The sequence below is a fragment of the Oryctolagus cuniculus genome, chromosome 1 (genome assembly GCF_964237555.1).
Source record: "Oryctolagus cuniculus chromosome 1, mOryCun1.1, whole genome shotgun sequence".
NCBI classification, from domain to species: Eukaryota; Metazoa; Chordata; class Mammalia; order Lagomorpha; family Leporidae; genus Oryctolagus; species Oryctolagus cuniculus.
In genome coordinates this window covers 38,031,972-38,046,417 of record NC_091432.1, presented here as the reverse complement: position 1 = coordinate 38,046,417, position 14,446 = coordinate 38,031,972, and the positions used below count along the sequence as shown (strand labels likewise).

Below are 14,446 nucleotides of genomic sequence, written 5' to 3'. Positions count from 1 at the left end.
GCCAGGCCAAGTCAAGATCAGGAGCCCAGAATTCAATCCAGGTCTCCTGTGTAGGTGTCAGGGACTCGTGTACTTCAGCTGCCATCACTTCCTCCCAGGATGTGCATTATCAGGAAGTTGGAATTGGCAGGAGGGCCAGGTTTGAACCCACCCATTTCACTATAGGATGAGGTTATAACCAAATAGCATCTTCACTGCTGTACCAGTCACCCACCATGAATTTTAAAAGGATCACTAAGAGGTAGAAATACAATCATAATTCATCATTTCTAGATGATGAATTTATTTATTCAAGTCAATGTTTATTTATTCAAGTCAGTGTGTGAGCTATGATCAAATGATTAAATCTACTTTAAGAAAGTGAGAAAGTACTACTGTGGTGTGGTAGGTTAAGTCTCCACCTACAGTGCCAGCATTCCATATGAGGATCAGTTCCAGACTTGGTTGCTAAACTTCACATACAGCTCCCTGCTAATGGCCTGGGAAAGTGCTTGGCCCCCTGTATCAACTTGGTAGGCCCAGAAGAAGCTTCTGGCTCCTGGCTTCAGATCGGCCCATCTCTGACCATTGCAACCATTTGGGGAGTGAACCAGCAGATGGAAGACCTCTCTCCCCAACCCCCACCCCATGACTCTGCCTCTGAAAGGCAAAGTTACAGAGAGACAGAGGCAGAGATAGAGAAAATATTTTCATAAAAGAAAGGAAATGATCAGAAAAGGTAATGCTTTTAGAGCAAATTATGCAGAACAGAACAGTATCTTCATTCCATCTCTGCAGTATATGAAAATACTCTTTGATAAGGGTATCCTTTGATGGTATTCCAAAATGATCATAATCAATACAATAATCAAAATATCCTGTGTATAAGTACATCTGCCAAAATTTCTAGATGATAAACATCACCGTATCAAAAAGTGAGCTGTTCTCAATAACAAATGCATGTTGAAATGGAGGCGGAAATACAGCACAAAAGTGTCACCTAAGAGGGGCTGGCACTGTGGCATAGTGGGTAAAGCTGACACCTGCGGTGCCTGCATCCCAGATGGGTGCCAGTTTGAGTCCAGGCTGCTCCATTTCTGATCCAGCTCTCTGCTATGGCCTGGGAAAGCAGTAGGTATTAGTTCAAGTCCTTGGGCCCCTTCTCCCACATGGGAGACCTGGAAGAAGCTCCTGTCTCCTGGCTTTGGATGGGTGCAGCTGCAGCCGTTGCTGCCAACTGGAGAGTGAACCAGCAGATGGAAGACCTCTCTCTCTCTCGCTCTCTCTCTCTCTCTGCTTCTCTTCCTCTCTGTGTAATTCTGCTATTCGTTAGGATTCTCCAGAGAATGAATATGAGTACACAAAAATTTGATTTCTTATATATTATTATATGTGATACATAAAAATAATTTTTTTCTCAGTTGACGTAACCATAAATTCTCCTCCCCACTACTTTCTGGTAGATAAAGTTCCATGGACAAACAACTTTCTTTGTCAAAGGGGTAAGGTATAATTTGTATATATCCCTGATTAGCAGTTTCAGTTCTCTGCCAGCCTGTGGATTTATCCAAATAAGCCAAGCACATCCTCTCCTGGGAACCAGGAAACACCTCTTCATACTATCAGACTTGCTTCTCAAGCCCCTTGTGTTCAGTTGGCTCCTGGATACAATCCCCATATGACCCTGCATGGCATGTGGTGTCCTCTTACCCTGTGCTATGAATATATGAAATTGATAAACTTCTGTTATATTATCTGGTATAGAATGTCATGTGTTCAGCCTTCTTGATAGCTTTAGAACAGGAATTCCTCCCTAACTGCCCCCCAACACCATGTGTTGATAGAAAATGACAGTCCCCAGCAGTGATGTTGGATTGAGAAAAGATTGAAATATCAGTTATCAGAAAAAAATACTCATAAGATATCATCCAATCTCAAGATTTTTTTATCCATTTTTTCCATTTCATCAATGCTAGTATTAGTGCTCATGTTTTCCAAATATGGACATGGCAATTTTTTCTTCTCTCTTTTATGAGGTCCTATCATGATGTTTTGTAAACTATTTATTTATACATCTCTTCCTCTTAACTGAAAGCTCAGAAAGCTGTGCTTTATTAATCTTTATATACCCTCCAAAATAATCACACATAACAGATATTCAACACCTTGTTGATGAGTAAATATTAAAATATTTTTTCACCAGAATTTGAAAAACAAATAACAGTGAGCTGTGAAATTCCCCTTTGAATAGGCTATAACACAGAAGTAAATATCGTAAGTGTGAATTCTTCAATGCTATTGAAATCCAAACTCACTCTACCCTACATTAGGTAGAGGGAATGAAATTTTGAGTGTTGCCCAATTTTTCGCTTCTCATTCCACTTCCAAAATGCATGCCAGTTGCCCTAAGGCTTTTGAAGAACCCTGAAGGCAGCACCTTACTTATTGTAGGAAGGAGAATTAGTATAGCTGCAAGGTGATCTGAACTCCCTACCTGTCTGTTGATTCAGAGGCTCTGTCCATTTCTGAATCTCTGCTGAAATCTAAAATACTGCTTCTGCAGGAAAGTATTTCATTTAATCATAGTCTTATTCCTCAAATTTGTAGATGCACAGGACCCTTATCCTAAATTAAGGAAAAACATGGAGAAAGCTAAATAATGGGTCTGAATGTATTTGATATGTCTTTTTTCCTGTGTTTTCTGTTCTATTGCTTATTATGTTTAAATTAACCTACTCATTAAAGTTATCCTTTTGATATAATAGCATGTAATTTTTTTCTCTTCCTATACACTTTTTAAATAAAGGCATGATATAAAAAAGGAAGTTTTCTGTAATTAACATGTTGTATATCTGCACAAAGATATACAATAAATTACATTTATTAATAAGAATACAATTACAATAATCAGATGAAACCAAAGGTGTACAGTTTCCAAATCCATATGTCTTTACATCATGCTAAGGATGTGGCAGGCAAACAGTTATCAACATATAATAGGTTATACACTCTTCCATTGATAATAGACTATAACAAATACTTGAATAAGAAGTGTTTTCTCCTTTCTTGGGTTTATTCACAGTAAACAAATCCGAGCCATGTTAGGCCAATTCAGCCAAGCAGAAGCCTTATTAACGAAAGCTGGAGTACAGCCAGGGACTTTTGATGGAGTTCTTCTGGATCTTGGTTGTTCCTCCATGCAACTTGATGCTCCTGAAAGAGGTTTTTCCATTCGGAAGGATGGTCCATTAGACATGAGGATGGATGGTGGCAGGTGAGTATTGATAAAGCATTTCTCCTCACAAAAGAAATCAATTCCTCAAAAACACTCTGAATTTAATTTCTCTTTTAAAGACTACAGAATTCTCATCACATGCCCACATATAATACTACCCATACATAAAGAAAAATAGTTTTGTTTGCAACTAATTATAGACTTCAGTATTTCTTTGGGTTTGATATTCTAAAAGAAAAATAATTACTGTCTTTACAGAAAATAGTGAAGAATATTACTTTCACAATGATTATCTTTTCCACAGATACAATATGGGCTTTTGGACTACTAGCAATGTTGTTAAATATGATAATGAAACAATGGTTCCATTTTTATGCACACCCAACTATGTCTCTTATGGGGAACAAAAGGATTTATATGTAAAGCATATTCTTTGCAAATACTGCAAAAAAGGCAATATCCTAGAGATTAGCAGTTGTGTGTGTTGTTCTATTTCTTGTACAATCAATTGGGTTGTGCCTCTCCAAAGAAATTGCAAATTTATGGTTCTATATCAAACCTAGTACTGTGCATAGAATATCTTTGATACCTACTCTTCATTCCTCACCACACTGGAAATAATAGTGTGTGTTCTCCATTATTCAAATAGGTACGTATATGTTAAATTGTATAAAAAGGATCACATTCTAGGAAAATATAGGAATAATTCCTTTTTGTATAAAAAAGATCTTTGGTTTTCACCGATGTCTGTGCCCAGTAGTGACATTGAACAGAGACCAAACAACCTATATCTAAAAGCTTAATCTTTTTTTCTCTTTCATGTCCCACCAGAGATGACTTCATATTGTGGTAATTATTCACACATAGCCTTTTCCTCATGTTGTGGCGTGACCTATTAACTTTCATTTTGTGTTATATTTGTAGAATTTTGTTGTTACTAAGACTCATACCTTCTTTTGCACATATTATTGACATTCATAGAATGAAGAATGTGATCATAAAGAGATATAATATATATCATTTAAAAACTAGTGACTAAAAGTAAAAGGCAAATATATTCTCATGTTTGGTGATTGAGATAGTTGTGCATAGGTAATAAAATGTCAAGAAAATTTCTGTTCTTCCTTTGTCTTGTTAAATAAGATGCTTTTTGAAATACAGTTAACAAAGTTAGAGACTTACCAGCAAATTTAAGTCTGTGAATCAGTGTCCCTGAAATTCTCCTCCAAGACCTTGACAATAAGATTGCCCCCCAAGAGTTACACTGTAATTTAATACCTAATAGCTACAGAGTTAAGCAAATAAATCTTTACAGAATGAGTTCCATGGATAGCATAGACTGTAACCTACTGAATGATATTAACAGATCAAAAGCAAGTATATTGCATTAAGAAGGGGGAAATTGATTCACATACTTTCATAGAAAAAAAGCGAGAGATGCAAATATGAGAGGGAGTCCAGGCCAAAAAAATATGGCCTATCCTATCCTGTGATGGATATATGCTGTGAGGGATATATATTCTGTGAAGATGATGAATTCAAAAAGCTTTCTTTGAAGGAGATACCTTTCTCTGAAGGGAGGAGAGAACTTCCATTCTGACTACAACCTTGCCTAAATATGCTCAGAGTCGGTGAACTCAAAAGGCTTCCATAGCCTTGGCAACTCATGACAAGAGCCTAGGGTGATTACTGATGCCATAAACAAGAGTGTCAATTTGTTAAGTCAACAACAGGAGTCACTGTGCACTTATTCCTCATGTAGGATCTCTGTCGTTAATGTGCTGTACATTGTGATTTAATGCTATAACTAGTACTCAAACAGTATTTTACACTTTGTGTTTCTGTGTGGGTGCAAACTGTTGAAATCTTTACTTAATATATACTAAATTGATCTTCTGAATATAAAGAGAATTGAAAATGAATCTTGATGAGAATGGAAGGGGAGAGGGAGCGGAAGAAGGGAGGGTTGTGGGTGGGAGGGAAGTTATGGGGGGGAAGCCATTGTAATCCATAAGCTGTACTTTGGAAATTTATATTCATTAAATAAAAGAAAAAAAAAGCTTTCTTTGGTCTGTTGCTGTTTAATACACGAGTCTTAAATTTATCCTTTGCTGTTTTAAATTTCTATTTTTAAAGATATATTTATTTGAAAGAGTTACAGGGAGAGGGAGAGGGAGGGGAAGAGGGAGAGGGAGGGAGGGTAGGGAGGGGGAGAGAGAGAGAGAGAGAGAGAGAGAGAGAAAGTATCTCCATCTGCTGTTTCACTACTGAGATGGCCAGAATGGCCAGTCCTGGCCAGGCTGAAGTCAGGAGCCAGGAGCTTCTTCCAAGTCTCCCACATGGGTAGCATGAGCCCATGCACTTTGGGATATCTTCTGCCGCTTTTCCCAGACCATTAGCAAAGAGCTAGATAGAAAGTGGAGCAGCCAGGACACGAAAAGGCACCCATGTGGGATGCTGGCATTACAGGCTGTGGCTTTATCCAATATACCATGATGCCAGCCTCACACTTTTCAATTTTAACAATAGCTTTCCATTTACAATAAGGACTGTCATGTAGCTGAAAGAAATTCATAGATTCAGGGACTCAGTAATCTAGTTCTGTTGGTCATTATATTCTTAATGAGAAAGTAATAGATTTGTATTCCTGTTAATATTTTCTTTGTATCATTTGTTCAATTAATTTAAGCCAGTGAAATCTGGAGAATTGGCAAGATCACATCCCAGAATCTGTTAATTTGTGGGACAGGTCTTGGACCTGGACTTCTTCAACACATGTATGCCTATTCCAAAGCCACCCCTTAGCCTGCCTCAGTGTGGAATCTTTTACCTTGTAGCACTATGGAAACGTCTACACAATTATTCAATGTTAGTGTAAAAATAAAATAAAATAAAATTATGCCTGTCTTCTACCAACCTCCACTTGTTTTGATTTTCTTATTTAAAAGTAGAAAGGGGCCAGCGCTGTAGCTCACTTGGCTAATTGTCTGCCTGTGGCGCCGGCACCCTGGGTTCTTGTCCTGGTTGGGGCGCTGGATTCTGTCCTGGTTGCTCCTCTTCCAGTCCAGCTGTCTGCTGTGGCCTGGGAAGGCAGTGGAGGATGGCCCAAGTGCTTGAGCCCCTGCACCCACGTGGGAGACCCAGAAGAAGCTCCGGGCTCTTGGCTTCAGCCTAGCTGCAGCCATTGCGGCTATTGGGGGAGTGAAACGGTGGATGGAAGACCTCTCTCTCTGCCCATGCCTCTCTGTAACTCTGCCTTTCAAATAATAAATAAATCTGTAAAAAAAAAAAAAAAGGAAAAGAAGGTTCATTCTAGTGCTCAGTGGTTTAGGGAGTTGAATTCACAACTAGGTAAGATCTAATAGGGATTTTGTCATTTAAACCAAGAATGATGACTGGCAAATATATGACTGGAAAAGATCTAAAGGACATTGACCTACACTGAACATCTTCCGTGTGCCAGGCAATATAGTATCCATTTAATAAATGGATGTACCTCTACTTCTCCCAACAATTCTGTGAGGTTAAAATGTTGCTTTCATTGCACAGATTAAAAAATTGAGGCTCCGTAATTGAAAATCTTACCTAATGGATAAGGCAGCCAGAATTGTTATCTAGGTTGAACTGACTCTAAAGATCCGATCTTCAGCCTGAAAACTGAACAAGCAAAGCCCATTGACAGGCAAATACAGTTACTATGTAAAGATGCTCATTTTAATAAAAGTGCCACAATAGCCAGACAAAAATATAATCATAGCCTCTGGAAAGCAATGTTGATAAGAGAGATGAAGTACATAGCAAAACAAAGAAAAACCAATGACAGTAACAAGATTTTCTCCTGGAGTCACTAGGCATGTTAACATGGTGTAGTTTTGTATTTTCAAGGAGATATTCAGGTTTTTCTGGGCAGCTATTCTCTGATTGGATTCTCAGGTTTTAAAGCTACTACATGGTTGTTACTTAAAAGTCCACCAATGTGGTACCTGCAGTCGTAGAATGTATTAAGTATATGAGTAGTAACTGTACCATCAGCAAAGCTGTCTTTCTAACATGTAAGGTCAATATTAACTCATCAGTTAGACTTCTTGGGCCCATTTTCCTGAAATAAGATTAATGCTATTCCCTGTAACTATAATTTTTCTATCTGGCTAAAGGTTTGTATGTCTTTTACCCCTGCAACTGAAATTACTGTACAAACTTATTTAATACTCATTGTTGATTATCAGGTTTTACCCCATAGTGATGTTTGGCATATGCATTATTGCCAGTAATGTTGTTTAGGTTTTTGTGAGGGAAATTGATCAGTGGTACCTTTTTATATAGACAGAGTTCAGTTTGTGTCTCCACAGATAGTTGATTACTTGCCTCAGATTTAGTTCAGTTCATGAGATCTTAAGCTCATTCAAATGTCATCAGCAAGTGTTATATACTCTGTGCCGAGAAAAATTAAAACTAATTTAAATTTTCAACAACTTAAATTCAAATGTTTTCCAATATTTTAGTTGGGAGAAAATCTATAGGAGCAATAGTGGTAAATACTTTAACTTTCTGCCTCTTCGACCTTGATGAATGTTACAAATATTCCCCACATGGCATAATTACGGGTGTTTGAAATGGAAAATCTGTTTCATTCCTGTAGGACTTCAGTATCTGACTTTAAAATCTCAGAAGCTCTCCTAGATTATGAGTGTGTTGCCTGACTTTTAGTTCTCAGTACTCTGCAGTTTCACCTCTTGTCAATGAAATCTGACGTCAATGAACTAATTGGCTCTTCTTGTGCGTAGGTACCCTGACATGCCCACCGCTGCTGATGTTGTGAATGCTTTAGATCAACAGGCACTTGCATCCATCCTCAGGACATACGGGGAGGAAAAGCACGCCAAGAAAATCGCTTCAGCAATCGTTCAGGCACGTAGCATCTACCCCATCACCAGAACCCAGCAGCTTGCCAGCATCGTTGCAGGTACTCTCATTAATTCTAAACAGTGTCTGAAAGAAGAAAAAAGAAAAAAAGATATACACACAGACACACACACGTTAATCCTACAGATTCCCAGAGGGATTCATTTGTACTTGAAATCATGCAAGATAGAATCTTGTCTTTCCTTCTCTAATGTTAGCTTTCTTTGAGTCTTTTGTGCTTCCTCTCTCCAACACCTCTTCCCAACATAAACACAATTTTCAGACATATACTTTAGTTTACTGATTAATATAATAGATTTTTTAATGTGAGATAATTTACCATTTGTGCCTACCAAGGTAAAACACTGATGAGACCAAAAGAATTTCATCATCTATCACAGTGCTTGATAAGCATCCTGTATAAGATTTGACATTACTTTTTTTAGTTTCACCTTCCCGCATTTTAATATTTTGGGCAAAAGGAGACTTGCATTGCCAACTGCAAAAATACAATCCAGTGACTCATACATCTATTCTAAACAAGCAGCTAACAAAGGGTATGTGATGTATAGGTTATTCCACTTTGTGAATGCTAACTAAATCAGCCTGAGGGGCTTATTGAAACATTTCATCTTTTCTGCTGTTTGCCACCATAAACCTCTTGAACCTAAGTCTAGCTAGGAGGCGTTTTATTATAGCCTGTCTGTTTGAAGCCAGAGTTGTTTCACAGCTGCATTTCATGATGAAAGTTTTTCAAGGTAAAATATAACTCCTGCAGTTATTTAATGTAATTCCAATGGTAAATTCTGCATCTTGTTGTACCATTTGAAATCCTATATCATTTTTATTTACCAAATGTGTTAAAATTCTTTTTAGTGATTCCTATTAGGTTATTTAAGTAGTTATAGAAATAAAAATAAGGTATATCTGTATAGCTTATGAAAAGAATCTGCTATTGGCTGCTTCTACATGTTATCCATAGTTTAGATCATTAAGGATAGACATCAATTGTAACTGTTTATGATGTAATTAAATAATGCTATATTCTACATGATCAGGATGATAAAATGTAAGAATTGACTAAGTCTTTAATTTTTAGGCTGCATACTTCAGAGATCTCCCAAGTTACCACTGAGATTTCCTTTAAGCAAGTGAGAATAGAACTCTTGTGAGTTAAAAGAACACAAAATATTCCATGATGTTTTGTTTTCTCAAAAAGAGTTCATACAAGCATGCTAACATTAAATTCATCCTGTCTTGTGTCCCTTTTTTTCTTCCCTCTCTGACTCATTAAAATGTCTCCACCATATCCTTTCTGTCATTTTTTAAATAACTCTGCATATTGTTTTCTGTCTCTCATACTGTGAAAAGAAAAGCAGTGAGAAGTCACAGTTTTTAGTCATAAGAAAAGCTAAAATTTTCTGGTGCTGGGAATGAGTGTTTGGGACTAGAGAATATCCTAGAAAATAATCAAAAAATAAAAATCTCACCTGATAACTGAAGAAACTGAGACTTAGGGAGAAGCAATAGTTTGCTTAAGGCTGCAGCCTAATTAGTGACAGAGTTAGTACTAATTTGGAATAGTACAATTTAGAAGCACATGAATTTGAGTCATAACTGGGAATCTGCCTTTAAGAAATCAAGTTAATTTTTCTCTCTGTTTCTTAATCTATAAACTTGGGGAGATAGCACTGTTGGCATTAAGGTAGAAATTATATGGGTATATGTAATAGGAACAGTTTAAGTTATTTTAACAAAGATTATGATATGAAAAGCACATTAAGGCTGTAACAAATGATATGGTAAAAGTGAGAATATTCTTATATATTGGTAAACCTTGTTTTAGTAATACTATTAACTTTTGTTTTAGTAAATACTATTAAAACATTAAGTTCCATATAATGAATTTATTTTTATTTTTAATATCATCCCATAATGATATAAATTCATTGATCATGATAGTTTTTTTGGAAAAGAGGATACAGAAAGAAATGTTTCCCTTTTGTGCTCTTTTTATTAATGACATACTTTGGAACAGGCTGCAATATACTGGGCACTATACTAAGCACTAAAGGTAACATTGGAAATGAATCAGCTATATCTCCTGTGTTTACAAAGCATACCATGAATAAAAATATAGCGTAATAAGCCTCTACTTACAGAGAGAACCTTTTCTTCCTTATTGAAATCTTGAGTTATGATTATTTGGTTAGTAGAAATTTTGATAAAAACAGACTTATAAAACCTGTACAACAACAAATGTTTATATACAATGGTTGGGTCCTAATTGCAGTTTCATAAAGCCCATTCTCCATTCTTAAATGAATCACAATCATAAGATATATCCTACAAGAGGGTGAATGTTTAGCCTAATTATTGAGACAACCATGTTCCACATTGGTGTACTTAGGTTTGATTTCTCTTTCTGGCTTCCTGCTAATACAGAGTAGGGGTGGGAGCGATTGATGACTCAAGTGGTCAGGTTCCTGTCATCAATGTAAGAGACTTGGATTGTGTTCCCAGCTCCCAGATTCAACCCTAGTACAGTTCCAGCTGTTTGAGCATTTGAGGAGTAAAGCAGTGGATGGATGCTCTCTCTTTCTGTCCCCTCCCCCATCTCTGTTTACCTGCTTTTCAAATAAATACATAAAAATTTTAAAAGTTGAATCTGAAGACAGTCTGAATGACGATTTTCTAAAATTTCCTGATTTTTTCAGTCTTTTATAGTTGCCTTACCCTTAATTAATTTGCAGATTTTAAACTGATTTACCTTTATCAAGAATTTCCAAAGTGTCCAACTTAATTTTCATGGGAGCAACAGTAATCCTTCCTTTTGTGTTATGTTCCCTCACTCTCCTTTTTAAAGAGAGAGAGAGAGAGAGAGAGAGAGAGAGAGAAGTCTTTAAAAGAGAAAGAATATACAAAAAAAGAGATGCATAGCTCATTTCCTAACTGATATGAGGGTAGGGTATTTCAAAAAGTTCCGAAAGATGAAATTAGAAGATAAGTTTGTTTTTGAAATACCTGCAGTTTTTTTTATCACAATGCACACTTCATGAACTTTTTTGAAGCCTCCTAATTATAACCTAAATTTTGCTAGAAATGTAAATCATTTCCTTTGTTTTCCAAAAGCTAATGATCCAGTGAGACAAGGGCAACTGCCACACTTAGAATAACAATATACTCAGTAGACTACTATAATAAGTCAGGTGATTAAGCTGTAATGTGTAAACCTAAAGTCTGGTAGCTTTTAGCCAGTATAAATAACTGTAGCTCCAGTACACTTCCATATCATGGACATTCCAGAAGACACATCTGAGACAATTACTGTAACAACCTGTAGGACTTTCCTGTACACATACCACACATGTTCATATATACTCTGTTCATAACTAGCAGCCTTCAATCTTAACACAAATATTTACAACATACACAACATAGTATCCCCTCAAAAAATTGTGCATTATGAAGAACATTTTGTTAAGTGTAATTTTTATTCTAAACTGTTATTGTTGAAGACTTAGTCATGAAATCTAAAAGTTGAAGATGATCTGAAGGACCCATTTAATGCAGAACCAGAATCTGCCACCTCTAATAAATGGCCACATAGCTTTTTCATGTTCATTTCCCTTGCTTCCTATCATTTTCCAACAGGGAGGAACATAATTCAGCCTCATATTGCAAGGTCCATAAATATAGGTTCAAACCTTCCTGGCCCAAAGAAATGATAACTTTATAAAGGGAAGGAAATGATAGTCCTGAATCAATCATTATACATTGTATACGTATATCAAACTGTCATACTTTATTCTACAAACATGTATAATTATTAAGTGTCAAAAAGAAAAAAAAAAACCCACATTCCATGGCACATAACATCCTTGCTACAAATGCTCACTGTCATTATCTGAAAAAGTTGTTTTTAAACCGTTGTTTAAAAAAAAGAAGAAAGAAAGCAGTCCCTGAAAAATAATAGTAATAAATAAACAAAAGATAAGTTCTCAGCCTTAAAAAAATGAAAACCTCTCAAGCTCTTCAAGAAAAAGAAAATATGTGCCTTTAATTTTAAGAAAATGGCTGTGGTCTTGATTTTGTAGAATTGAAGTATGTTTGATTTGTACAGCCTTAAAAATGGCATCTCTCTGAATGAAGGGAGTCCAAGTATTATTTTCATGAGGGTGGAGGCCATATTTTATATTAGAGTTTTTCTGTGTTCTAGTGCTGTTTTCATTCTCTTGTTCTATCAAAATAAAATCAACTAAATGTTAATCTAGTTTAATGAAAAGATCTTAGTTCAAGTTCTGGTTTTATCACCAACTTTCTGTGTAAACATGAACAGTGCTAGACCTCATCTTTTTCATCTTAAAATATTGGTAAATACTTATGATAATTAATCATTTTAATTTTTGTTTAGCAAAATAGCCATAGTAATTATGTTTTGTTTCAATGAATATTGAAATTAATTTGCACTCTCAAAGTTTTTTCAAAATTAAACATACCACTTTCCAATAATTGAGATTTAGATTAAATTTACAATACAGATCATTGATCCACTGATAGTCAAAACAGTGACAGAAAACTCATAGTATTATTATTTAAATGAGGAAAGATGCTTCTTAGATATTTGTGATTCACATTGACTAAATGTATAGACTTATTCCCTGGCTGAAACTTTTATGTAACCTTTATTCTGACTCATGAACTGGGTACATGGCCAGCGCTTAATGAGTGCTTGTTGAACAAATAAATCAATAAAAAGATGTGTACACTCTCAACCAAAGTAAAAAGAAATTTTAGGTAAAAAAGTATAAGTTGTTAGGTGTTACTGAAAATCAATTGTACTCTGCCCTTCACGTTAAGTGTCTTGACTAGGTTAGACTCTCCTGGACATAGAATTCAAAATGTTCAAGTTCTATTTCTGATTTTGCTACCTATTTGCTCTGTGAATGTGAGTATATTACTTTTCTGACCCTCATTTCCTGATCCATAAAATGAAATCATTAATTATTGCTAGGACCAAGAAATGAAATAGTATAAAGAAATGTTTACTATGAAATTCAAAGTACAAGTACACAATTTCTTTCTCCCCTCTATTCAACATTAACTAATGCAGAAAGAACGTGCATACATTAGTTAGACTCTGAATGTGATCTTCTACTTTCACTTCCACTTCTTTGTGGCTAAACAGTGTAATTTATTTTATTATTATTTTTTTTTTATTTTACAGTTAGAGTTAGACAGTGAGAGAGAGAGAGAGAAAGGTCTTCCTTCCATTGATTCACCCCCTCAAATGGCCGCTACGGCCGGAGCTAGACCGATCCGAAGCCAGGAGCCAGGTGCTTCCTCCTGGTTCTCCGTGCAGATGCAGGGGTCCAAGCATCTGGGCCATCCTCCACTGCCTTCCCGGGCCACAGCAGAGAGCTGGACTGGAAGAGGAGCAACCAGGACTAGAACCCGGTGTCCATATGAGATGCCAGCGCCACAAGTGGAGGATTAGCCAAGTGAGCCATGGCGCCAACCCCCATACAGTGTAATCTATGACTGACTAATCACTTCATTCAAAGCTGTTCTTCCCTTATGTTATTTGACTTTCAGGAAGGAGAGTAATAATCACCGTTTTCTCATTGGAACATGTACAGTGTGCCTTTCCACAGAAGTAAGTTTACTTATGAAATGTCATTTGATAATTAAGGTCCCATAAAGTTACCATATTATTAAAAATTGTATAACAGATTGAACTCAAGAAATTGAAAATTGTTTAAAACGATGGCTCATGCCTCAACTTGTATCTGAAATGATTATTTTCTAGCAGTTTTTGTTAATCCCAAGAGAGACCTTCAAAATAATAAGTCATTAAAAACTTGTGTAGTAATCTACATGTTGTTTCCTCCATCTTTCCTATAAAACACTCTTTATACTAACATTTTCATCATTAAAAAATAAAAATAAAGATGTTAAAGTGTTCAGTTATCAATTTTATGGAAAATGGTAAGATCAAAACTATAGTCAACTTTGGCAACAATGTGTCATATTTTATAATTGCCACCATCTATGATATTAGTTATTTTATCATTTTAAATTTCTTGAGTTCAATCTATCGTACACTAGGAGTATCAGTATGATAATGTCATGCCAATTAAATTATCAAATGACGTTCAATAAGCAAACTTATTTCTTATTTTCATAAGAATCCTTCCAAGAGACTTTCCGTATAAGAAGTCCAACTCAGAAGAAAATGAAATGTGGAAAAAAAGAAAACCTGAAGTATTCTTTCCTCCTAACAAAAATTCTGGCTATTCTTTGTTTGTAGTACCAAGCAAAGAGACTATT

The 14,446-nt window shown here is 35.9% G+C and overlaps 1 protein-coding gene across 6 annotated transcripts in view; it reads left to right on the top strand.

Moving 5' to 3' along the window:
- METTL15 (methyltransferase 15, mitochondrial 12S rRNA N4-cytidine) overlaps window positions 1-14,446 on the top strand; it is a 224,294-nt gene that overhangs the window by 178,133 nt on the left and 31,715 nt on the right. For 5 of the 6 annotated variants that reach the window (XR_007921844.2, XR_007921842.2, XM_070072109.1 and 2 more), the window contains 2 exons: window positions 3,062-3,253; window positions 7,999-8,177. Coding sequence is in view for 4 of the 6 variants with exons in the window: in XM_070072109.1 (XP_069928210.1) it covers window positions 3,062-3,253; window positions 7,999-8,177 (371 nt within the window). In the remaining 2 variants the exon portion in view is untranslated. The remainder of the gene's footprint in view (window positions 1-3,061; window positions 3,254-7,998; window positions 8,178-14,446) is intronic. The other variant, XM_051852121.2, reaches the window with a different exon arrangement.